Source organism: Lacerta agilis, chromosome 17 (genome assembly GCF_009819535.1).
Source record: "Lacerta agilis isolate rLacAgi1 chromosome 17, rLacAgi1.pri, whole genome shotgun sequence".
In the NCBI taxonomy this organism is placed as follows: domain Eukaryota; kingdom Metazoa; phylum Chordata; class Lepidosauria; order Squamata; family Lacertidae; genus Lacerta; species Lacerta agilis.
This window is the reverse complement of record NC_046328.1, coordinates 11,047,644-11,071,822: the sequence shown is the minus strand read 5'-3', so window position 1 is coordinate 11,071,822 and position 24,179 is coordinate 11,047,644. Positions and strand designations below refer to the sequence as shown.

At 48.9% G+C, this 24,179-nt stretch overlaps 1 protein-coding gene across 13 annotated transcripts in view; it reads right to left on the bottom strand.

The window, feature by feature from the left end:
* The window catches only part of ARVCF (ARVCF delta catenin family member), a 452,118-nt gene that overhangs the window by 88,865 nt on the left and 339,074 nt on the right, over positions 1 to 24,179 (bottom strand). For all 13 annotated transcript variants that reach the window (XM_033135996.1, XM_033136004.1, XM_033135999.1 and 10 more), the window contains one exon: positions 17,135 to 17,318. In XM_033135996.1, coding sequence (XP_032991887.1) covers positions 17,135 to 17,318 — 184 coding nt within the window. The remainder of the gene's footprint in view (positions 1 to 17,134; positions 17,319 to 24,179) is intronic.

Genomic DNA, 24,179 nt, shown 5'->3' with positions numbered 1-24,179 from the left:
GAACTGCCCTCGGCAGGGTGGGAGGTCTTGTCGATGTACCGAGAGCCCCGACACCTCCTGAGTAGTGAAACCTCTTCAAGCGGGAAAAGCGGCTCCTCCTCCAGTGGGGAGGGGCAAGCTGGAAGCAGCCAGGAGAGACAAGGGCTTGGAGATGCTGCTGAGAGCCCAGCAGGCCTCATGAGTTTCGCTCTGAGGGCAGCACGCCACTTCCGTTGCCCCAGTTGCGCGGAGGGGTCAAAAGGAGACAGGGGAGGCGGCGCATTGGGGTGCCTAAATTCTTATGTTGGGGTCACAGCTGGAAACCGGCACTCCCGGATTCTGCGAGTCACTAGGACGGTCATGTTTTCAAGTTCTCTGCACTGTAAATAGTCCGCAGGGGCATCGCAGGGGGGGGGGGTGGGAGGCACATTGGGTGCGGCCCCGCCCACTGGTTTTTTTTTTTTACTTTTTTACTTTTAAAAAAAAATATTTTTAGGTTATTTTCGGCACTGCCGGGGTGGAGCCGCAGGGGCCACCAGCGAGTCTGGGTGTCACCCCCCTCGCTGGCCACCCCTGCGGCTCTGTGGTGGCCACCCCTGCGGCTCGAAAATAGCCCCCGCCCTCCAGTGACACCCCTCTTCGCTGACCCGCCCCTCTCCTTGCCCCACTTGTGCTCCCGCGAGGGGGCCCGGGCAGCAGCCTCTGCAGAGAGTCCCAAAGCCGCAGCCTGGCACCCCTTTGTGCTACAGCAGCGGCTTCGGGACTCTCTGCAGCCCGCAGAGGCTCCCAAAGCCCCCGCCTGGCATCCCCCGGGGGCGGGGCGCCGCCGCGTGTGCGTGCATCATGACGCACATGCCACGATGCCCCGCCCCCGGGGATGCCGGGCCGCCGCTTCGGGAGCCTCTGCGAGCTGCAGATAGTCCAGAAGCACCCGCCCGGCATCCCCCGGGGGCAGGGCGTTGCAGCGTGTTTGTGCATCATGATGCACACACGTGCCACGATGCCCCCGCCCCCAGGGGTGCCTCTTGGCTTCCCGCCCCGGGCAGCCAAGGGGCTAGGAACGCCCCTGATAGTCCGCACCAATAAACTGTTAAAAGACAGTTGAGACTCATGCCTGGTTACTTGTGAGCAACCACAACGAAGATCTGACAGTAAGATTTGTTTGTTTTCTATTTTGTTTTTTGTATGTGATGTTTGTTCAATAATAATAAAAAAAGAGAAGGCAGCGGAGTGCAGGTCAACAGCAGAGGGGGCTCTGACATTAGGTAAGACCATCTCAAAGGATGGGAAGTGAAGCCAGTGGTCTTCTAGGCCACATCGGTGCCATACATTTAGAGCAGTGTTATACCATTTTAAACAATCATGGCTCCCCGCCCCCAAGAATCCTGGGAACTATAGTCTGCTCTTTGTGCTGTAAGTTGTTAGGAGACACCCATTCCCCTCACAGAGCTGCAATTCCCAGAGTGGTTTAACAATCAATCCCTCTTCCCAGGGAACTCTGGGTGTGCACAGCATATTAGAAAGCCACAATGGAATGTGGGTGAGGAAGAAATCAAATTCAGTTTGCACTGAAAGGTTGACACACCGAATCCACACTTTCTGAAACAATACATGAACTGGTAAGAGTCCTCCTTCGAAATTCCATTTCTCCTAATTTTGCAGTGCAGTTCTCCAGCCGAGTAAGTCAAACAACACATGCAAAAATCCACACACCAAGGTAAAGTAGGCATGAGGAATGAATTATATTGGGAGAGATTGATTGCAAAATGGTGGGTGTCAGGCTGAATGGGTATGTACGCAGGTCCCGCTTACCAAGCGCAATGTGTTCCATGGAAACCTTTTGTTCACATAACGAGTCCAGTGTTTCCATTTTTTCCAATGGAAATATTTCTAATGTGGGATTTGTCCAATCTCTCCCCCCCCCCCTTTCAATGGTTTCTTCCTGAAATGGCCACAACCAATCAGCAAAAGAAGGACAAGGGGAAACACTGATCTCTCCTGCTCCCTGATTTGTCAGATATCGACCCATCTGCCTGAAAATGGCCACCACTAACCAGCAGAGCACAAACTGACAGGGGAGTTGGCTGTTTGGATAAGTGAATCTGTGGAGATAATGAGGTTTGGGCATAATTCTTTACATGCAGGTAAGTGAATTTTCAGATAATGAGCATGCAGATAATGGGACTTACATTTATTAGAATTCCGCACTGAAATGCTCATGAATTTTCATGATGACTGGTTGGTTTAAAGCAGGCATGGCCAAACTCGGCCCTGTTTTGGGACTACAATCCCCATCATCCCTGACCACTGGTCCAGTTAGCTAGGGTGATGGGAGTTGTAGTCCCAAAACAGCTGGAGGGCCAAGTTTGGCCATGCCTGGTTTAAAGCATGGAGCAGTGTGGAAACATGAGGAACGGAATGCAAGACTGGAAAGACAAGGAACTGAGAGAAACCGAAATAGAAAGATTAGCCCATCTCTACAAGGGGATGATAGCAACGTGCTCGGGCAGAAGCAAAGAAAAGGAGATAGGAATGAAAAGGCACCTTCCACGGCCTAAAGAAAATGAATTTCACACCCTCCAAATCCTCAGATTTTTCTGCACACAGATACAGGCCCCCCTGCAAAGAAACACACACCCATGCTCTACAGACTTGCTAAGCTGACTTGCAGCTGCCTCCCTGTCACTGGAGACAATTCAGCAGATAAAACTGCATGCAGCTACTTTAAAAAAAAAAAAGCTTTAAAGACATTTGCAGGTCACCTTAAAGGTGACCTTTCTGCAGGAGTTTCGCTCCTTGCTACTGTCATGCTGAGCGGTTCAGAGGCCTGCTGTGCGAGAGAGAGAGAGAGAGAGAGAGAGAGAGCTGGCGCCTGCTCAACTTAAAAATTATTATTCCATGCGGAGAGGCTGCTTGAGATGCTGAGTGCATTTGAAACAACGTGAAGAAAACCTGCAGAAATTTAGAGTTGTCTGGTGGAACGTGGGCACAGAGAGCTAGAGAAACAGACAGACAGACAGATCTGCAAACTCTATCTAGCACTGCAAGGGCCATAGCTCAGTGGAAGAACATCTGTTTTGAATGCAGAAGGCCTCAGGTTCAATCCCCGGCATCTCCAGGTAGGTCTGAGGGAGAGGGACCATCTGCCTTAGATGGCAGAATCCACAGGGGCAGCAGGTCCAGCCTACAAGGAATACTTTGTCTACTGCTGCAGCTGCCACAGTAAGCAGTGATGGCTGCAGTAGTCTACTCCTTGGAGGTCAGATCTGTTGCCCCCTCAGCACACCCCACTCAAAGCCCTTCTTGGTGAATCAGAAGTGCTGCTGGTCTCCTCCATCCTTGTTCCTAATGTACATCTTCACTCACTTCTTCTTCCCTGGTGGAGTGGTGCCATTTTGAGGTCCCAAAATGTCTTGGGACATCTGACTTGCCAGTAGTACACGTGAAGAGGATCTAGGGCAGGCATGTCCAAAGTCCGCCCCCCCCCGGCCAAATCCGGCCTGCCAGAGGCAGTTTAATCTGGTTGGTTTAATCCAGCCCCCAGAGGCAGTTGTGTTCCAGGGGCGGGGGACTGGGTTATGTTCCCAGTGGGTGGTTATGCGGTGTGGCTTGCTCACCCACCCGCCAGTTGGCTCTCGCAGCCACTCACTGTGCGACTCTTGGAACCGCCCACCCACCGGCTCGCGCATGCTCCCTGCTCTCTTTTCCGGCTGCTGGCTGTCTCGCGCAGGCGCCCTGTGTGCGGCTTTCTATTGTGTCTGCTGGCCTCACGCCTGTGCAGCTCGCTCTCCCGCCTGCCTGCCTGCCTGCCTGTGGACTCTTGCAGCCACTCTCGCCTGCCTACGTACCCCTTGGTGAGCAACAACTTGTGAAAAGAGAAAAGGAAAAAAAACAACCTGTTGGAGAAAGAACCCCCCAAAAATTTCAACAACTGGCCCTCTTTGAAAAAAGTTTGGACACCACTGATTTAGGGGTCTTAGTAGACCACAAGCTGAACATGATTCAACAGTGTGATAATGCAGCAGCAGAAAAGAAGAAGAAGCTAATGCTATCCTACATCTACAGAAATATAGTGTCCTGATCAAGGGACGTCATGGTCCCACTTTATATGCTAGCCATCTTCAAATATCTCAAGGGCTGTCACATGGAAGATGGAACAAGCTTGCTTTCTCCTGCTCTGGAGGCCAGGACCCAAAGCAATGGATTAAAGTTCCAAGAAAGGAGATTCTGACTAAACATCAGGAAGAACTTTCTGCTTAACAATGGAACGGACTCCCATAAGAGGGGATGGACTCTCCTTCCTTGGAAGAGGTTGGGTGGCCATCTGTCATGGATGCTTTAGCTGAGATTCCTGCATTGCAGGGGGTTGAACAGATGACCCTCGGGGTTCCTTCCAACTCTACAATTCGACGATTCTGTGAGAGACCACTGTCTGAAACCCTGCAGAGTACAAGAGCGTAGGAAGAATCTGCTGGATCTAGCCCAGCATCCTGTTTTCACAGTGGTCCACCAGATCCCTGTGGGAAACCCGAGCACAAGAGCCCTCTCCCCTCCTGTGCTTTCCAGAAACTGTGGCATTGCTATACTTAGGCCACGAAGGCACTGAGGTGCACGAGCTCCATACTGAGTTGGCACATGCAAAGGCAAGCCGTAAGACTGGAAGCAGATAAAAGGGTGAAAGACACGGTCCTTTGCCAGAGGTGAGACAACTGGGTAGCAACAGAGCTTGGACACCGTTCAGGTTTTTTTTAAAAATGAAATCCTGGGGCAGAGGCCCTTGCCAGCGGGCCATTTGCATCTGGAGATCAAGAAGTAAGGGGCTCACATTCACTTCCGAGGGGACGCCAGAAGGTGACGAGCCGCAGGGCGGCTTTTAAACCTGCATTTTGGAGTCAGGTTGTGCAGCATAAAAGGGGCACGTGGGCTCAGGCTGTGACTCTGCAGTTAAAAAAAGGCAATGCATAATGTACCGCTATTACAAGCTAAACATCAGGCGCCGTCAGCCTGAACTCGAACGATTCCAACAGTGGCAGGAATTACATTCCCTTGCTCATGATGTAAGCCTGGGGAAAGCCATCTGCCCTGATCCCATCCAGGATCTGGGAGCTAATTAAGCATCTCCTCCAGCCCAGCCTCCTTTATTACAGCTCCTGAGAAGCACCAGCTCATTCAACCTGTGTTCCTCGGTGGTGGTGGGGGGGAACGCACCCCTCCCCACCGCCATCCTCTGCTGCAGGCTTGGGGGATATATATGTTTTCTCCTGCAAAGCACATATCCTCTCATGGGACCATCTTTGTGGTGTGTGTGTCAGGGATGGTGCAGCCGGAGGCAAAAGCAGATGGGGAACTTGTCCTTGGCCAGAAGGCTACATTCCGTCAAGAGGCTCCCAAGCACACAACTCTCAGTCAACAAAGGAGGTGGCCCTCTTAGGACACTTATAAGAGTACACACATGGAGCAGGATCAGGGAGAGGTAAGGCTTAGAGAGAGGTCCGAAGGGTGAAATAGAGAGGCCCACATAGCTCAGTTGGTTAGAGCATGGTGCTGATAATGTCAATGATTGCAGGTTTGATCCCCATATGGGGCAGCTGCATATTGGTTGCACTAGATGATAACAACAACAGCAACAATTTATTTATACCCCGCCCATCTGGCTGGGTCTCCCCAGAGACTCTGGGCAGCTCCCAACAGAATATTATTATTAATAATAAAAAGCAATAAAACATCAAACAATAATAACTTCCCTAAACAGGGCTGCCTTCAGATGTCTTCTAAAAGTCAGATAGTTGTTTCTTTCCTTGACATCTCATGGGAGGGTGTTCCACAGGGCGGGCGCCACTACCGAGAAGGCCCCCTGTCTTGTTCCTTGTAACATCACTTCTCACAGTGATGGAACTGCCAGAAGGCCCTCATAGCTGGACCTCAGTGTCTGGGCTGAACAATGTGGGTGGAGACGCTCCTTCAGGTATACTGGGCCGAGGCCGTTTAGGGCTTTAAAGGTCAGCACCAACACTTTGAATTGTGTTCGGAAAATACTGGGAGCCAATGTAGGACTTTCAGGACTGGTTTTATGTGGTCTCGGTGGCCACTCCCAGTCACTAGTCTAGCTGCCACATTCTGGATTAATTGTAGTTTCTGGGTCACCTTCAAAGGTAGCCCCACGTAGAGCGCATTGCAGTAGTCCAGGCGGGAGATAACCAGAGCATGCACCACTATGGTGAGACAGTTTGAGGGCAGGTAAGGTCTCAGTCTGTATACTAGATGGAGCTGGTAGACAGCTGCCCTGGACACAGAATTGATCCTTAAGAGTCCCTTCCATGACTACAATTTTATGATTCTATCTGCCCCTGAACCCGAGGTTTCCCAGCCCGGTTGTCAGACCCTCAAGGTTGACCCGAGGTCTGCATGTTTGCCTGTTACACAAACCCCCAGGTGGCAACGGAGAGGGCTTGAATCTCCAGGTGGGGGAGAACACCTTCCCTACCCAGGCTCCCTAAACAGATGAGAAGGAAGGATCCCAAGGGGCCGGCCTGCTATGAAACTAATGAAGCTTAAGCTTCAGGGCCCCTAATTCCAGAAGGGCCCCCAAAGCGAATTCAGCCCACACCACATTGATTCTTAAAAATGGATCTAGCAGACACAATCTGAGCTGCATGATTCACATTGATTAATATTTTGTTGTAAGTATTTCAACAATCCCAAAGTCTGAGAGTCAATAGCACAGATGTTGTAAAGGTTGTTGTAAACAACCCAAATGAGGAAGATAACAGTGGTCACCCAGACCTCCTTGCTGGCCCTTCATAACAGTTCAGGGTTCAGGCCTCCCAAAACATAGGTCCACCACTGATGATCCCTTCATTTCAGGTGGACCTGGGAACACTCCCTTTAGCTAAAGTTTCTACCTTAATTCTACCTGAATGCTCATTTGTTAGACTTCATCTTTTTCATTTGAATGACATGCTCTCAGCAACTGTGGCTAATGTTTCATGTTTCGTTAATAATAATAATAATAATAATAATAATAATAATAATAATAATATGCCCATCTGGCTGGGTTGCCCCAGCCACTCTGGGCAGCTTCCAACACATATTAAAACATAATGATATCATAGGTAAAGGTAAAGGGACCCCTGACCGTTAGGTCCACTCATGGATGACTCTGGGGTTGCGGCGCTCATCTCGCTTTATTGGCTGAGGGAGCTGGCGTACAGCTTCCGGGTCATGTGGCCAGCATGACTAAGCCGCTTCTGGCAAACCAGAGCAGCGCACGGAAACGCTGTTTACCTTCCTACTGGAGTGGTACTATTTATCTACTTGCACTTTGACGTGCTTTCGAACTGCTAGGTTGTCAGGAGTGCTAGGTTGGCAATGATATAATGATGTCTTAATAATGACATCATTGGGCCTCCCCTCTGCGACATCACCAGGGACTGCCTCTAGGTCTCAGATTTTGGCCCTGAAATCTCAGGGTCTGAGCAGCTCTTGACCTGGCCGCAACTACTATGCGGCCCTCAGCAAGGAATGCAGCCCTCTGGCTGAAAAAAAGCTTCTGCACACCCTTCATTTTAACCTGTTTAAATTTTCATGCCATTTAAATAAAGCCCTCGGCACTCCGAGTACTTTTCTCCCTGATTTGCCTTTGCTTTGAAGCAGGAATATAAACCCAAGATTTCTCCTGGCAAAGTTTGAAGAAGCACGCAAACACACAGGCTATGCCTCTTCTCTCCACCAGACAAGCTAAATCGGGAGACGCTCACCCAGCCAGCTCTCTTCCTCAAAGCCAAAGATTTATTGCTTCACTCCCGCCCTCCCCCTGTCAGTTTGGAGACCCAGCCCCTGCATCGCACCAGGGGGAGGATTTGCAAGGGAGGAGGCAGCAGAGGATATATGTTGCGGCTGTTACCGTGTGCTATTATCACGCCTGAAAGATGGGGGAAGAGAGAGAGGGAGAAAGCTTACAGAGTAATTCATTCTGAAAGCTCTAATTCCCAAACACTTTTCTTTGGAGAAATGCTGTACATTAATCATGATTAATAGGCAAGCAGGGACCGTGGCTCGCTCATTTTGACACAGTTATATTCCACCCCATCCCTCTGGACTCCCACCTTCTGTTTCAGCACTGACACCGAGACATTATCATAGTTTCCTCTGACTAGCAGTGATGCTCCATGGTCTGAGGGTGAATCCCTCCCCCCCCCTGCTACTTGAGATCCTTGACGTGGCAAGGATCGAACCCGGGACCCTAGCAGGCAAAGCATGATGCGAGCCTGTAACATGGTTGCCACAGTGGCTCTGACAGCTGGCCAGCTCCTCTTTGTGTTGGGATTGGTAGAACTGCCCATTATCTCCCAGGATACCCAGTGGTTGGAAGAAGCCATAGCCACGGTGTTCCAGCTTGCCAGTTTCATTCTGGTCATTGGGTTGGTGACCTTCTATCGTATTGGACCCTATACCAGCCCGTCCTGGTCTTGCTACCTGGACATTGGGGCTTGTCTTCTGGCCACACTGGCTTCTGCCATTCTCATATGGAACATCCTTCACTGACGGGAGGACTGCATGGCACCCAGAGTCATCGTTATCAGTCGTACCCTGACTGCTCGCTTCCGACATGGGCTGAAGAATGACTATGTTGAGTCACCATGCTGAGAAGTTGCGGGTAAAAGTTGTGGGTAAAAACTCTTCAGGGAAGACGACACACAAAATGGACTGCTTTCTATAAAATATGCCATGTAATTTAAACATTGAAGGAAATCACTAAGTTCGCTTTTCAATATTTTGACACAGTTATATTCCACCCCATCCCTCTGGACTCCCACCTTCTGTTTCAGCACCGACACTGAGACATTACCACAGTTTCCTCTGACCAGCAGTGGTGCTCCATGGTCTGAGGGTGAATCCCTCCCCTCCCAAGTCCTGCTACTTGAGATCCTTGACGTGGCAAGGATCGAACCCAGGACCCTAGCAGGCAAAGCACGTTCTCCGTCCTGGCACACAGCCTGAGGCACATGGATGAAGCTGATCGCAACAGAGGCACTTGCTGGTAGGGCAAAGTTGTGTCTGATAAAGGCACAGGAAAACACAATGAGAGCTGTTGTTTCAGATCAGTACAGAAGCCTTGTGCCAGAGAGTGTCATCGCTCAGTGGAAGAACACCTGCTTTGCATGCAGAAGAATGGTGGGACAAACCAACTGGGGAACCATCAAGGGGAGAACGCTGAGAGCCTGGGGAGTGGTGGTGGGACAACAAAGGCAGAAAATGGAGAGGAGCATAACCCTCCATCATTTCTCCGATGAAAATAGGGACGCCCCTTCCATAATGATAATTTTACTATTTATATCACACACACCTTACTGGGTTGCCCCAGCCACTCTGGGCAGCTTCCAACATATATAAAAACACAATAAAACATCAAACACAAAATGTCCCTATACAGGATTGCCTTCAGATGGCTCGGGGGTCAGATAACTCCATACTCCCCAACATTTCTCCATTGAAAACAGGGATATCTCGCCATACCCTCCAACATTTCTCCAATGAAAATAGGGACACCCGAAGGGAAAGTGGGACATTCCAGGACCAAATCAGAAACCAGGATGGCTTCTCTAAATCAGGGACACCCCTGGGAAATAGGGACACTTGGAGGGTCTGGAAGACTAGGCCGAGATATCAGCAGCTGAAGGGACAACAGGGCTTAGTGAGCTGGGAGAACCTGTGCCAGAGAGCGGTTCAGAATCGGAGGAAGAAGCTGAAACAGGATAGTGGGACGAGGCAGGCCAAGAGGCAGAGATGAGTCCAGTCACGGGTGTTTTTAACCTGTGTTCGTGTAATTCTGTTCTGGGTTGGTTGGATATTTCAGTTTTACTGGCTTTTATTAAGGATGCTGTGTCTGGTTTTACGCTGAGAGGACTTATGTCCTCAAGTATTAACCCCCCCCCCCACACACACAATGTTAGGCCACACCCACACAATACATTTAAACTCAGCAATTCGACTTTAACAAGTCATGGCTTCCCCCAAAGAATTCTTGGAACTTTTTAAGGAATCCTCATGAGGACATTGGGGGGGGGGAGCATTCTGCCCCCCCCCCGGCATACAATTCCCCAGGAAGAGACCACATGATGTTGTTATCTACAGTCACTTCCAGGAAGCATTTTAAAAGGGAAGGAAGGAAAGAAAGAAAGAAAGAAAGAAAGAAAGAAAGAAAGAAAGAAAGAAAATAAAAGGAAAGGAAAGGAAGAGGCAGCCCTTAGACCTCCTTCAGATCCATGCGCAGTTTTCTCAGTTGATTATGCAGCTTAATCCATAGATCAGCATTCTGATCCATTCATGTATCCAAGAGGGTGTGAAATGAGGAGGCTGACTCGAAAATAAGGAGCGAACTGGAATTCTCTATATAGTATATTTTAAGCACTATGATACAACAGTTGTGGCTCCCCCCGCACAGAATCCTGGGAAATGTAGTTTGTTAAGGGTGCTGCAAGTTGTTAGGAGACCCCCTATTCCTCTCACAGAACTACAATTCCCAGAGTGGTTTAACAATCACAATCCCTCTTCCCAGGGCATCAAAGCACACATGCGGCCCAAGATAATAAATAAATACAAAGCGAATGGGAGATTCTCTCCCAGGGCAAACGCTTGGTTTTTTGTTTTTGTTTTTTTGTTGGGACTGCGGTTTTAAACCGCATCCCTTTGTGCCACTGCTCTGACTGGGATTAGATAAAGAAATGTATTCATTCATTTAAGATCCTCTGTGCCTTGGATCCTTTTGCCCTAGCTGAGAGAGAGAAAGAGAGAGCACATCCAGCTAATTTGCACAGTGCTGCGAGGAGTTTGACAGCCATTGCCCACGTGCCACGACTTGTTGGGCAAATTTCGTTAACATTGCAACAGAAATAAAATAATAATAATTTGAAATGAAAAGTATCTGTGATTGTGGAAAGAGACGTGCTGTGAGCTGGCACTGCTGAGATCCAAGTCATTTTAAAATTCTGCAATTCTGAACAATCAGACCTATTCTTCTCTCTCCCCCTCCCCTCCAAACACCTTCCCTGGTGCAATAAAATTAATGCAGCCCCCCTCCATTAAGACTGCGTCCCTCCAGTGGGAGAGAAATCAAGGAGGAGAAAAGGAACAGATCAAAACATGTCAGTTTTGTTTTGTTTTGTTTTTATTAAAAAAAGGTGGAGCATGCTCTGTAATTTGAAGTTAGTGTCATTCATCAAAGATTGGATTCCTGGGTCTACCCTCCATGCCAGAAATGGTAAAAAGGGAAATTTAACACGCAAGCCAGTCAGACAGATGGCTGCAAAATTTATTCTCTGTTGGTGTTCGCCATGCTGGTGGCAGGCTTTGTGTCGCACAGCAGACAGAGAGGCTTATTTATCTCACCAGGCCGTCATCAGCATCAACAGACTTAATAATCTCAAGCCCTTGTAGGCAACAGCAGCCTGTGTTTGCAAACCAAAGCACGAGGGAATGGAGAAACTGCCCCCATTTTGCAGAAAGGTGGAATGAGGCCCTGACGATTGAATTCAGGTGAACCCAAGATCCCAGCGATAGGGAAGAGCCCATTCACTCGTAGGAACAACGGCTGCATTCGCGTGGCAGTTTATTCCATTTCCCCGACATTTCCCTAACTGTTCATTTCCACATTATATCTGAGCTTTCACGCAAAGTGAAAGCCACTTCCAGAAAAGTAATCGAATCTGTTTAGTGCTCATTTCTGTGTTATTTGATTTCAGGGGGTGGGGTGGGGGAATCCATTTGCAGCTCTCTTAACTCAGAAAATTGTGGGAGGAAAGGGATGGAATTTGGCGCGGTACATGAGCGTGCAGTTCTTTCTGCTGCTTTTATGGGGGAACCATAGGGGAACAGAATGATGCATTTGCAGAAAGGGTGGAGGAGAAGCAACGTTGTCCAATGACATTCATTGTTGTGTCATCGTCATCATCGTCATTATAATTTATTTATACTCTGCCCATCTGGCTGGGTTTCCCCAGACACTCTGGGCAGCTCCCAACAGAGTATCAAAGACATGATAAAACATCAAACATTAAAAACTTCCCTAAACAGGGCTGCCTTCAGATGTCTTCTAAAAGTCAGATGGTTGTTTATTTCCTTGACATCTGACGGGAGGGCGTTCCACAGGGCGGGTGCCACCACCGAGAAGGCCCTCTGCCTGGTTCCCTGTAACCTCACTTCTTGCAGTAAGGGAACTGCCAGAAGGCCCTTGGAGCTGGACCTCAGTGTCAGGGATGAACGATGGGGGGTGGAGACGCTTCTTCACACCTTGCCCTCTGCTGTGAGTGAACCTACAAAGCCACAGAGCAGAGCTGGTGAAGGTGTGGCAGCTCGAGGGCCACGGAGAGAGGTCTGGAGGTCCGCATTTGGCCCAAGGCCTTGAAGTCCCTCACCACTGGAATATTCAAATGGCCCAATTCATTTCCCGGACAAACACGAAGCTTCTTTCCAATCCTTAAGAGACAACATGCAAACCTGCCTAGATTTGCAGCTCCACATTCAGCGCCAGGCATGTGTATTTGAAAGCAACGTGTTATTCCTCACACTAGACCCTTCACATCAAATTCAAGAAACCAAAGACCTCTGCGGTTGCAGCAACCCCCCCCCCCCAAAGCCCCACGTTAACAGAAAAGGAAATTCTGCTTGAACTACCCATCCCTTTTGTGTCTTGGGCTGTGGGTGGGCTGTGGGAGGGTGGTCTTCCAAACAGAAAGCCGAAGATTGCTTGCAGCACAAGGGAAATTCTTTGCTTAGACCATAACCACCGAGGTGCCCTGTTGACGGGAGGGCAGGGAAAGAAATACCGCAGCGAAGATTAAGCCAACCTATTAATGATCAGCTTAATATTTCTGCAGCATCCGGGGGAATCTTAATGCCTATTCCCATAAACCTTTTCGCCCTGCAACATCTAAAAAGGTCTTGCGCTGTGGTGGTGAGGGAAGGAGGGAGGGAGGGAGGGAGGGACAAATACTAACAAAATAAATAAATAAACAAATAAATGGCCGCGCCTGGACCCCACTCAAAATCCCCCGCGTCTCTTCCGGGACCGATGATCATTTCAGTAATGAGGCCTCTCACACCACTTTTCCATTACTTTCTGCATTCAGAAAGTGGCTCTCCGGGGAACCAGCGGAGTGCAATGCGGAGATCGCAAGCCCAAGCAACGGAAATGAAGGAAACGTTCTGGAGGTCCGCGTTAATCAGCAGCAACGGGGCTGAAGAGCTCTCAGGCGCCCTACAAGGCGCAACGCAGCTCCTTTTATTAGCCTTGAACGAACTTATTAGCCCTCGCCGTAAAAACCGAACGATTTTGCAGCACAGCCAAAAACAACTACAACAACAACTGACAACACTTTGGCTTTTTATGGACTTTTGCTTTATGGCAAAAGCTTCCCAGGCCCCGGAAATGCTAAAAGCCCAACTCTCCCAGATCGCACCAGCTGCTCGGAGAAATCTTGCTCACCTGTGGACATTCGCAACAAGACACCATCTCCCAGGGCCGGCTCTACCGACCGTTAACCCACCCGTTCCAACAAACTGCCAATGGGTGCAAGAAGCAGCTGGCTTGCAGGCAAGTGGGGCTGTTCTATTTATGTGCTGTACCAAGAAATAACTGCTGCATAAATCATCTCTAGGTACCAGCAAGCCTCCAGGCTGTCTCCGGGCTAACATTTCTTTGCCTTGGAGTGACGCGCCCATGATATCATGGATGCACAAACTCTAAATCTCAAAAAAAGACTTGCTGCGCTAGCAACTTCTCCGTTTAGGAAGGTGTGACCTGCAGTGACACGATGCCCCAAATAGGACACTTTGTTGGCAGCGCAAGTTCCTTTTAGCCAGTACGGGTTACGTACTTAATTTGTTCCGGGTTACAGTACGTAACCCGAAAAGGACGTAACCCGAACAATTCATTCTGTGCATGCAGACTGGAATGACCCAGAATAACCGGAAAAAACGCGAAAAACGCTCTGCGCGTGCACGTCGGGTTGTGCTTCCGGGTTAGCAAGTTTGTAACCTGAAAAGTACATAACCCGAAGCATAAGTAACCCAAGGTACTACTGTATTAAGGGAGGCATTGAAAGCCTCGCAGGCATCGATCCATGACACCACAGAAGCGTAGACAGCCCATTGCCATATCTGCATTCAAAAACTGAGTGGAGGCTGGACCATCATGGCCAGCTGGAGCAGTGCCCCATCAACCCCAGCCTGTCCTCAGCCAATACCCACCTGCCTGCCTTTTCCTTTACAATCCATCTGTGGATCGTTCTGTTGCTCATTGGCTCTTGCGCCACCTACTGTTGCCCTTCCAGGCTTCTGCTCTCTGAGTCCAAATGAACATCAGTGAGAAAGCTTCCAGCTAGACTGCTGACTGGGAGCGGCCGCTGAGACCATATAACCCCGGTCCTGAAAGACCTACATTGGCTCCCAGTACGTTTCTGAGCACAATTCAATGTGTTGGTGCTGACCTTTAAAGCCCTAAACAGCCTTGCCACAGTATACCTGAAGGAGCGTCTCCATCCCCATCATTCAGCCCGGACACTGAGGTCCAGTTCCAAGGGCCTTCTGGAGGTTCCCTCACTGCGAGAAGTGAGGTTACAGGGAACCAGACAGAGGGCCTTGTTGGTGGTGGCACCCGCCCTGTGGAACGCTCCCCCCCACCAGATGGCAAGGAAATAAACAACTATCTGACTTTTAGAAGACACCTGAAGGGAAGTTTTTAATGTTTTATGTGTTATCGCTTTATTATTATTTACTCTTTTGTGCTGAGACTCTATCCTGCATGTGCAGAGAAATGCTACAGATAAGGAAAAGACAGGTCTGTTTCCTGATGCTTGGGGAATTTGATTTTTGTGAATTCCTGTATGAAATATCCTGATCCAGGATTCAAATCTCCACTTGGTCATGAAGTTCACTGGGTGACCTTGGGCCAGTCAGTTCCTCCTCTCGGCCTAACCTACCTCACAGGGTTGCTGTGGGGATTAAATGAGGAAAGGGAGAACCTGGTACGTCCCCTTTAGCTCTTTGATGGAAAAAAACCGGGATATAAATGCAGTAACCAATTAAATAAAATACCCTTAGCTAGCCACTGAAGTCCACTCTGTTCCAGACATGGTGGGGCAAGTCTCAACAGTTCAAACCAGCAATGGCACAGAGCGTAGTGGGGGTAATTGACTCCACCAGTGCATCCAAGCACCCTGACTTCACGGCTGCCTCGACCCCACTGCCGGCAAGCTTTCACTGTGGCTCTGCCCCACTGCGAGGGCAGCTCCTGACACATCATTCATAAAAACTGACCTAACCTAAAAACGGCATATATGGAGAGGCAGGAGTTCAAAAATGTAGGCAAATGTTTTGCACACATTCCGTCTGGGCTTCTCTGGAAGGCAGGGGTAGAAATTTAATAATCTACTGCTTTTATTTGTAAAAGTACAGGCACCCCCCCCACACACACACACATGACTGCGTATACGGGCAGCACCGGGAAATAAGCAAATAAATTTCATTCAAAGCTGGAAATGGAGGGAGAGAGCTGGGGAGTCCCTGTGACTTGCGAGGAGACCCAAAGAGGACATCAGTGAGGGCAGAGGAAGCCCCGACGGGAGGTGCAGTGGCGCTTTGTTTCAGCTGCTCAGCCTCCTCGGGTAACAGCTGATGCGCAGACAAGTGAAGCCGCAGCAGTCGCAGCCTCCAGCCGGACCCAGAGCTTCAAATCCAGATATTTTGATCTGGATTGGGGATAGAGTAGGAGAGTGAGAGTTGGAGAGAAAGGGCGTGTGGAGACTTTTCAGGGCATGTTCCTCACTTTACGTGATTTCAGTTATGTGTGCGGGGCCCCGGAATATAACCCCCTATAAGTGGGACGACGACGACGACGCTTGTATTTATCTAAAATTATCAGGGCAGTGCAGGGCAATGTGCACACAATAAAAGACGTTTAAAAGCAGTCCGAAACAATGACTGGCCAGTCAAGGAAGTCTGAAACAGCAGCAAAGACCTTTTGGCTGCATGAAAAGGTCTTCAGGATCCAGGAGGATCAAAGAATGGGACAAATTTACATTATATTCGACAGACCACTGTAAACACTTGAACTCTTTGGCACGTTTTAAATAGCTCTTGCAATGCTACACAGACTTTGGATACAATGGAGGATTGTAAATTAGATGGACTTACAATACGTAGTTTCAAAAGTTACTTAAAGAACCCACGGGGGGGGGGAGTCTTGAGATTCGGAAGAATCTTGTGTTATTATGAATGTGAATTGAGTTGTAAAATCGAAGAAGAAGAAGAAGAAGAAGAAGAAGAAGAGGTCTTCAGGAGATGCATGGAGATCCCATGCAAAGGTGGCTTCCATATCTCTGTGTAGCCAGTGTGGTGTAATGGTTAAGAGCGGTTGACTCCTAATCTGGTGAACCGGGTTCGCGTCTCCGCTCCTCCACATGCAGCTGCTGGGTGACCTTGGGCTAGTCTCACTTCTTTGAAGTCTCTCAGCCCCACTCACCTCACAGAGTGTTTGTTGTGGGGGAGGAAGGGAAAGGAGAAGGTTAGCCGCTTTGAGACTCCTTTTGGGTAGTGATAAAGAAGAAGAAGAAGAAGAGGAGTTTGGATTTGATATCCCGCTTTTCACTACCCGAAGGAGTCGGGATATCAAATCCAAACTCTTCTTCTTCTTCTTCTTCTTCTTCTTCTTCTTCTTCTTCTTCTTCTTCTTCTTCTTCTTCTTCTTCTTCTTCTACTCTGCCGGTAAGACTGAGTGTTGTACAGCAGCGGAACTGGCAACAATAAATTGCTGGTGTCTGTTTAAGGCTGGTCAGGCCTCTGTGACACAGGGGATGGCCAACAGTGCTCATTGGGGTGACCTTAGCTATTAAACCAGGGTATCAAGGCTCCGGCAGCTGCTACAGGTAAACCTGGATCCAGGTCGTTCAGGACTCTGTATTATCAACACAACATTTCTGAACGTGTAGAATGGAAAACTCAAGGTGTAACAGGTGCCAAGTCATTTTTTAATGTTTCATTACAACCTCCTTTTGCTCCTATGCAGATTTTGGGCCAAATGCGAATTCCTAACCATCCCCCCTCCCCGCTTTCTTCACCCCACCCCAATTGCTCTGCGATCGCCCCGCACCAATCTCACCTCAGACATCCTGACGTGTTCTTGAAGACGGTTGTCCACTCGGCGTCTCGAGGCTTCGAGTCTTCGTTTGGCTCGTTCTCCCAGCCGGAATGGGGGATGATCACTTCGTTGGTCAGGGTCTGTAGACCGTGGTTAATGATCACCATTTTGAGGGGCTCGTAGGAGGACAGGTTCCAGAGGGTGCCTTGAACAAGAGAAAATGGCAGCGGAGAGTCATGGGAACCTGTGTTGCCAAGTGGCGGTGGAGAATATTGTTCAAGCGCAATCTGGTTCAAGCATTACAAGAGAAACCAAAACCGTGTTTCAACCGATTATGTTTTGTAACAGCAACATTTCACTGGTTTGTCGGGACTGCTGCCTTTCTGATCTTTTAACCGTTGGTTTGCCGCTGTCTTACCTGTGTTAACAGCACTGCATAAGTGTAAGTATCCAGGCAGGTGTTCAGTAGAGCTGAGAGATACCTGGCTTTCAACATTGCAATATACCACTAGCTAAACATCACAATATAATGATATATCACAATGTCTGGAATAAGGATGTAGAGGCAGTGGCCAGCTGACTTTGTGAAGTTTTTCCTACATTGTGATTTTTGCATAGCACATACACACACACATCATGATTAGTGATATCGCGATTATGTACTTCAAACCAGTTTAGCACAATATATCGATATACCGCCCAGCCCTAGTGTTTGGTCCCCTTGAGCAGAGATGGAGAACCTTTTTCATCCTGACGGCTGCATTCCATTCCGGGCAATCGTGATAGTGGTGGGCGGGGCCAAGTGCAAAAGTAGGCGGAGCAACACATGTAAATGTTGCCTTTATAAAATAGGCTAGCTTCTGCACACAGCCCTCTCTGTTCTCTATCCAGGCAAGCAAGAGGCATTACTGGAGTGCAAGGACAATTTCCAGGCAGGCCAAAGCAACAGCAACCCACTCCAGGAGGGCTACAAAGCAGTGTCGGTGAGCAGTGTGGCCTGGGGAGAATCCCAAGGGCCACACAGAAAGGCACAGAGGGCTGCATTTGGCCCCGGAGCCAACATTCCCTACTGAGCATGGGTGTACGTAAGAGTTGTCAACGTTAATTCACGAAACAATGAAAACAAATCTACAGTAAACTGAAGTCTGGGTTGAAGGTGCTTAGAACTAGTGAGTTCTGAAATTCATTCCCACCCCTCTCATTCCCTCTCCCCTCGCCCTCTTCCAAATGTTATGGGGAAGGACCATTTTTTAATGGTGCAACATCTATATTGCACAAAGAAGATCACAGGTTCAAGTTCTGGCACCTCCAGGTAGGGCAGGGAGAGACACCGGAGAGCTGCTGCCAATCAGTGTAGACAATACTGAACTAGATAGGCCACAATGGACTGACTTGGGATAAGGCAGCTTCCGATGTTCCCTTCTTCGGTTTTTGATTACCTTCCTGTTTATTTGCATCTCATTCCACGACTGGGATGCTCAATCTGCATGTGTGATTTATCCCAGTCATATAAGGCAATAAATTTGAATGCATAGGTCTGTAAATCTGTGTTTATTCCTGCTGTATATAAGCAAAGAAATGCCCATCAGTTTTCTCTAAGCTTATAGGAGGACTGAAAGGTGTAAATATCAAGAAGCTGTAATGCACACCAACTTTGGGTAGGCCTGTCTCTGTCTTGTTCTTTTTTTTTAGGACAGACAATAAATTTCTTGTCAAGCATCCCTGACTTGTTTGCCTTCTGCAGGGGTGGCTAAACTGTGGTTCTCCAGAAGTTGTTCGATTCCAACTCCCATCAGCCCCAGCCAGCATGGCCAGGAGTCTGATGTGATGGGAGTTGCAGTTCAACAACTTCTGGAGAGGGCCACAGGTTAGCCACCCCAGTCTAAGCCACCAATGGCAACTGGCTTGTGTTTTCATAGGATTGTTTCATGTTCCTTTACCTTATTTATTGCTCGCCACCTCAGGCATCATTGTGTGGAAAGACAGGATGAACCCTTAAATTGGGATGAGGAACCTCCAGCCTGTGGGCCAACGTTGTCTTAACACAAGTCCCAGTTTGGTCCATGAGGCTGTTTTCCCCAAACCGCCCCCACCCGCCCCAGACCTGACATCGTATACGATCAGGTGTGGAGCAGGAAGACACACGGCTGGATTGCCCAGCAAGACCTGCAGAAACCAGACTTGATGTCACATCGGCTGCATCAGCTGCATGGCCAGGTTCTCCATGGGGAACTTGACCCTCAGCCAATCTTTGCAGAAACCAGGCTTGGATTTATTGCCCACCAACTGATAGGTGATGAGAACCAGTGTGGTGTAGTAGTTAAGAGAGGTAGACTTGTAATCTGGTGAACCGGGTTTGCGTCCCTGCTCCTCCACATGCAGCTGCTGGGTGACCTTGGGCTAGTCACACTTCTTTGAAGTCTCTCAGCCCCACTCACCTCACAGAGTGTTTGTTGTGGGGGAGAAAGGGAAAGGAGAATGTGAGCCGCTTTGAGACTCCTTCGGGTAGTGATAAAGCGGGATATCAAATCCAAACTCCTCCTCCTCCTCCTCTTCCTCCTCCTCCTTAACCACTACACCACACTGGTTCTCAACTGAGTTCGAGTTCTTCATTCCAGGACATCTAGTGATCAACGGTGCTTCAAAGCACAGCTCAGGGCAATTCGCTAGCCCTACGTGGTGCTTTGAAGTCTCGACGATCATCACCTGACGTCATTGTGGCATCAGGTGACTGAAAGGTGGCCCCACCCACCTGTCACCTTTGACTCATGAAAGGATCTGACCCACTGGCCAGAACTGACTCCCAGCAGATCCTGGGCTATACTTTCCTCCCATATCCCCATTTAATTCTTTGCTGTTGCTTGGAATCAAGATTGCAAATGTAAACGCTTTAAACGCACTGCCTCCAGTGAGATTGGAGTAGGGAGGGAAAGCAAGAGAATTAGATGCTTGCGAGAGTCACACTCTCTCAGGCTTGGTTCCACCCCAGTAAAACAGCACAATAACAATAATCTACTTCCCAGAGTTACTGCCAGGATGAAGGAAGGAGAGACAGCAAAGTAATAAGGCCACCCCTCCCCCAAAATTGCTATATAAATGCTAAGCAATACCCAGAAGCATCCCAAGTGAAAACTCTCCATTTTGAAATCCCTCATTTCTTTACTTAGCATGCTGCAGGGACACACACACACCCTGCAAAAAAAGAGAAAACTCTCAGTAGAATTATGTACCTGAGACCTAAGTGGCCAACTGGAAATCTAATCGGAGATGGCAGCTTAAAACTTCCTAGGGGCAGGCCAGGCAGAATTGTACCCTTTCCAAAAGGCCTCACATTTTCCCAAAGCTAATATCAAGTCATTACTTGCCAGGTATTTTCTATTTTCAAAATAGTAATTCTCATTTTTTTTTTTTTGCCTACTAAACAGTTAAAATCAACTACCGTGGTACCTCGGTTTTTGAACGCCTCGGAAGCCAAACATTTCGGTTTTCGAACGCCAAAAACCCGGAAGTAAATGCTTCCATTTTCGAACGCACATCAGAAGTCAAACGGCTTCTGCTGAGTCCCCCCCCCCAATTTTCTCCACTGAATTCGCAGATCGCCCTTTGTGCCTCAGTTTTTGAGTTTTTTCAGAACTCGAAGACTATAGAGAAGGCACCTGCCTGATGTCAATAGGCAGAGAGTTCCTGTGCGTGAGTGCTGACACTTTCGATTAAATGCACCATAGCTAAAGGTAAAGGGACCCCTGACCGTTAAGTCCAGTCGCGGATGACTCTGGGGTTGTGGCGCTCATCTCGCTTTACTGGCCAAGGGAGCGGGCGTTTGTCCGCAGACAGCTTCCGGGTCATGTGGTGAACCAGAGCAGCGCACGGAAATGCTGTTTACCTTCCTGCCGGAGCGGTACCTATTTATCTACTTGCACTTTGACATGCTTTTGAACTGCTAGGTTGGCAGGAGCTGGGACCGAGCAATGCGAGCTCACCCCGAATTGAACCGTCGACCTTCTGATCGGCAAGTCCTAGGCTCTGTGGTTTAGCCATAACTAGCTGCTTGTAATCCATGAGACTCTTAATCTCATGGTCATGGGTTTGAGCCCTATACTGGCAAAAGATTCCTGCCCTCGTGGTCCCTTCCAATTCTACAGTTTTATGATTCTATGCCTCAGTGTGAATATGGCAACCCTATTTTAAGGATCAATATTCTTGTTTTTAGCATCTGTGAGGACGTCAGGAAAAATTACGACAGTTTATGCAATGTTGTGATTGGTATGCCAGGAAACCAACCAACCAACCTTACAATCTGCCTGAACCAGTAGGGAAAGAAAACTGGTTGGACCGAGCTGACACTGATGTCAAGGGCGGGAGACCTTCAGCCCTCCAGATGTTGCTGGACTCCAACTCTGCATGCTCAGGGACAAATCGGGTCCTCCCTTAAAGAGGGCACATATTGCAGTGAGACCTGGCAACCAAATCCCTGTGTTGTGGGTGGGAGTGATTGACAGCCACAACACCCAATCGGTAGGTCCCTCGATGCAGAGTTCAATCTGGCCAATGGGACGCAAGCTAAATGGATTGAGGGACCTATAAAGACCCATGCACATGACCCTGAGCTTCCCCTTTTCGGTGCGTGCACTGAAACACCCGCCCACCTCTCCCTACTTTTAGGACTTGTGTGCTTGACCATGCTATGCTGTCATGTTTCGTCTGTCGTTGGGACAGGGGGATGGCAGGAATTTCCCCCACTTGGCTGATGGGCTGTTGCCATTTGGGTGCCTGCCGCATAGCAAATTGACACAACTTGTAAGGTTGCGGATAGGATAGGCTCTGGTTCAGTGATAAGGTTGGGAGAACGCTCTCGCCATCCCTATGTGACGGGTATTCTGTTAAAGGAATCCAGGGACTCAATGGTTTGGTCAACCCTTAAGAGGGGGTTGTGCCCGTGCCTGATTCCAGTGGGACATTTGGGTGGCAGATAGAGCAGGTTTCCAGCTTTCCGCTATCTAGGTGTTCACCCTTGGCTGACCTATGCTGGAACCCTGGGTCAGCGCTACCTGCAGAGCAGGGAGCTAGTCGAACCAGAGCCTATGCAACCAATCACTAGCTGTAATCAATAAAGTTGTGGCCTAAATTCTGCCAAAAACCAAACCAAAATTTGAGTCCTGTCTGAATTTATCTGGGGTGAGGTTAAAAGGTCTAAACATGCAATAGGAGCTGAGACTCCAACATCATTTGCTGGGCCAAAAGTTCCCTGGAATCTATAGCTGGTGATTTGTCGCTACTTGTCTGTGGCTTCACACGTCCCAAGGGCATCTGCTTTTAGGCTGCAATCCTTTTAGGGCCATTCTTAGGTAGGCAGTATGTGCCAGCAGGAATTTTATCTCCCAGCTCCCCAGCGCTTAAGTGGCACTTCAGCTATAGGCTAACAGACCCGGATGACTAACAGATCTTTGGTGATTTAAAACATTCCTCCCTGCAAAGTGACCTCTGAAAGGGGCTCCTTTAAATTTAGCTGAGCCAAACAGCTTTGGTGCATCCGGGTTGGGATTTTGCTGGCGCCCTGCTTTGGGGTAAGAAAAAGGTAAAGGACCCCTGGATGCTTAAGTCCAGTCAAAGGCGACTATGGGGTTGTGGCACTCATCTCGCTTTCAGGTCAAGGGAGCAGGCGTTTGTCCACAGACAGCTTTCCGGGTCATGTAGCCAGCAGGACTAAACCTCTTCTGGTGCAACAGAACACTGTGATGGAAACCAGAGCGCACGGAAAAGCCATTTACTTTCCTGCCACAGCGGTGCCTATTTATCTACTTGCACTGGTGTGCTTTTGAACTCCTCGGTTGGCAGGAGCTGGGACAGAGCAACGGGAGCTCACCACCGTCACATGGATTTGAACCGCCAACCTTCTGATCAGTAAGCCCAGAGGCTCAGCAGTTTAGACCACAGTGCCAACCACGTCCATTTAGCTGCTTTGGGGTATAGGATACAGTGACTAGGTGTACATTTCCAAGGGGGCAGTTTGCTGCACATTAGCTCTGCTCAGCGCACATCCTGAAATCCACATAGGGTGGCTAAGAGTGGCCAGTGGGAAAAGGATGTGCAGGATCAATGCTGAATTTGCCTCCTCCTTAGCCTGACATTCTAGCGCAGGTGTGGGTAATCCGTGGCCCACTGAAAGTGGTTGAACTACAACTCCCATAATTTCTGCCCACTGGACATGCTTGCTATGGCTGATGGGAGTTGTAGTTCAGCAACACCTGGAGGCCCAAATGTTCCCTGCTCTGGCTTTAGGTGGTTCTAGATGCCCTGTTTATTGAACATTCACCCCAGTTTGTCTGCAGGGCAGTTCATTGACACTGGCTATTTTATGAACCTTCGCTCTTACACATTTGAAGAGAGGCTAGATGACGTGTTAAAGGAATAGTTATCCCACACTTTGTAGCATATTTCCCAATCACTTTCCTTGTTGCAAAGAGCCCAATATTTGGAGGAAACGGGTTCGCAGAATCATAGAATTGTAGAGTTGTAGGAATCCCAGCTGAACCATCCATGACAGATGGGCATCCAACAGATGGGTTCGCTGAGCGAGACCTCCAGGTCAACCTTAATCGCAGAACCTGGATCTGCCAGTATGTGACTGGATCCCCGGTGAGAATCTGGGGGGAGCATTTTGGCGATTTTGGGGGCAGTGGGATCCATAAGGGTTCAAACGGGTGAATTTGCCAGCAGTGGTAACCACACTGCTCATGGCATGTAGAGTTTCCTGGGAAGAAGTACTTAATGTTAAACCACTCTGGGTAGCTTTGGGTGGGTGGGTGTGTGGGAACAGGGTTCTCCTAGCAACTGTCACCACCAGTAACAAACTACAGCTCCCAGAATTCCTTGGCGGGAAGCTGCTTCACGTGATACTGTAATGCTTGAAATGTATGGTGCATATGTGGCCACGGTCATTTTTTCTCTAAACTAAAGAGTTGCAAATAGAGGACTGCCTTTTGCCAAGTGGGACACACAAACACCCTACTTCCTGGCTCCAATAATCTAAACTTTCTGACTCCGATAATCAGTTGCAACCTGCCCT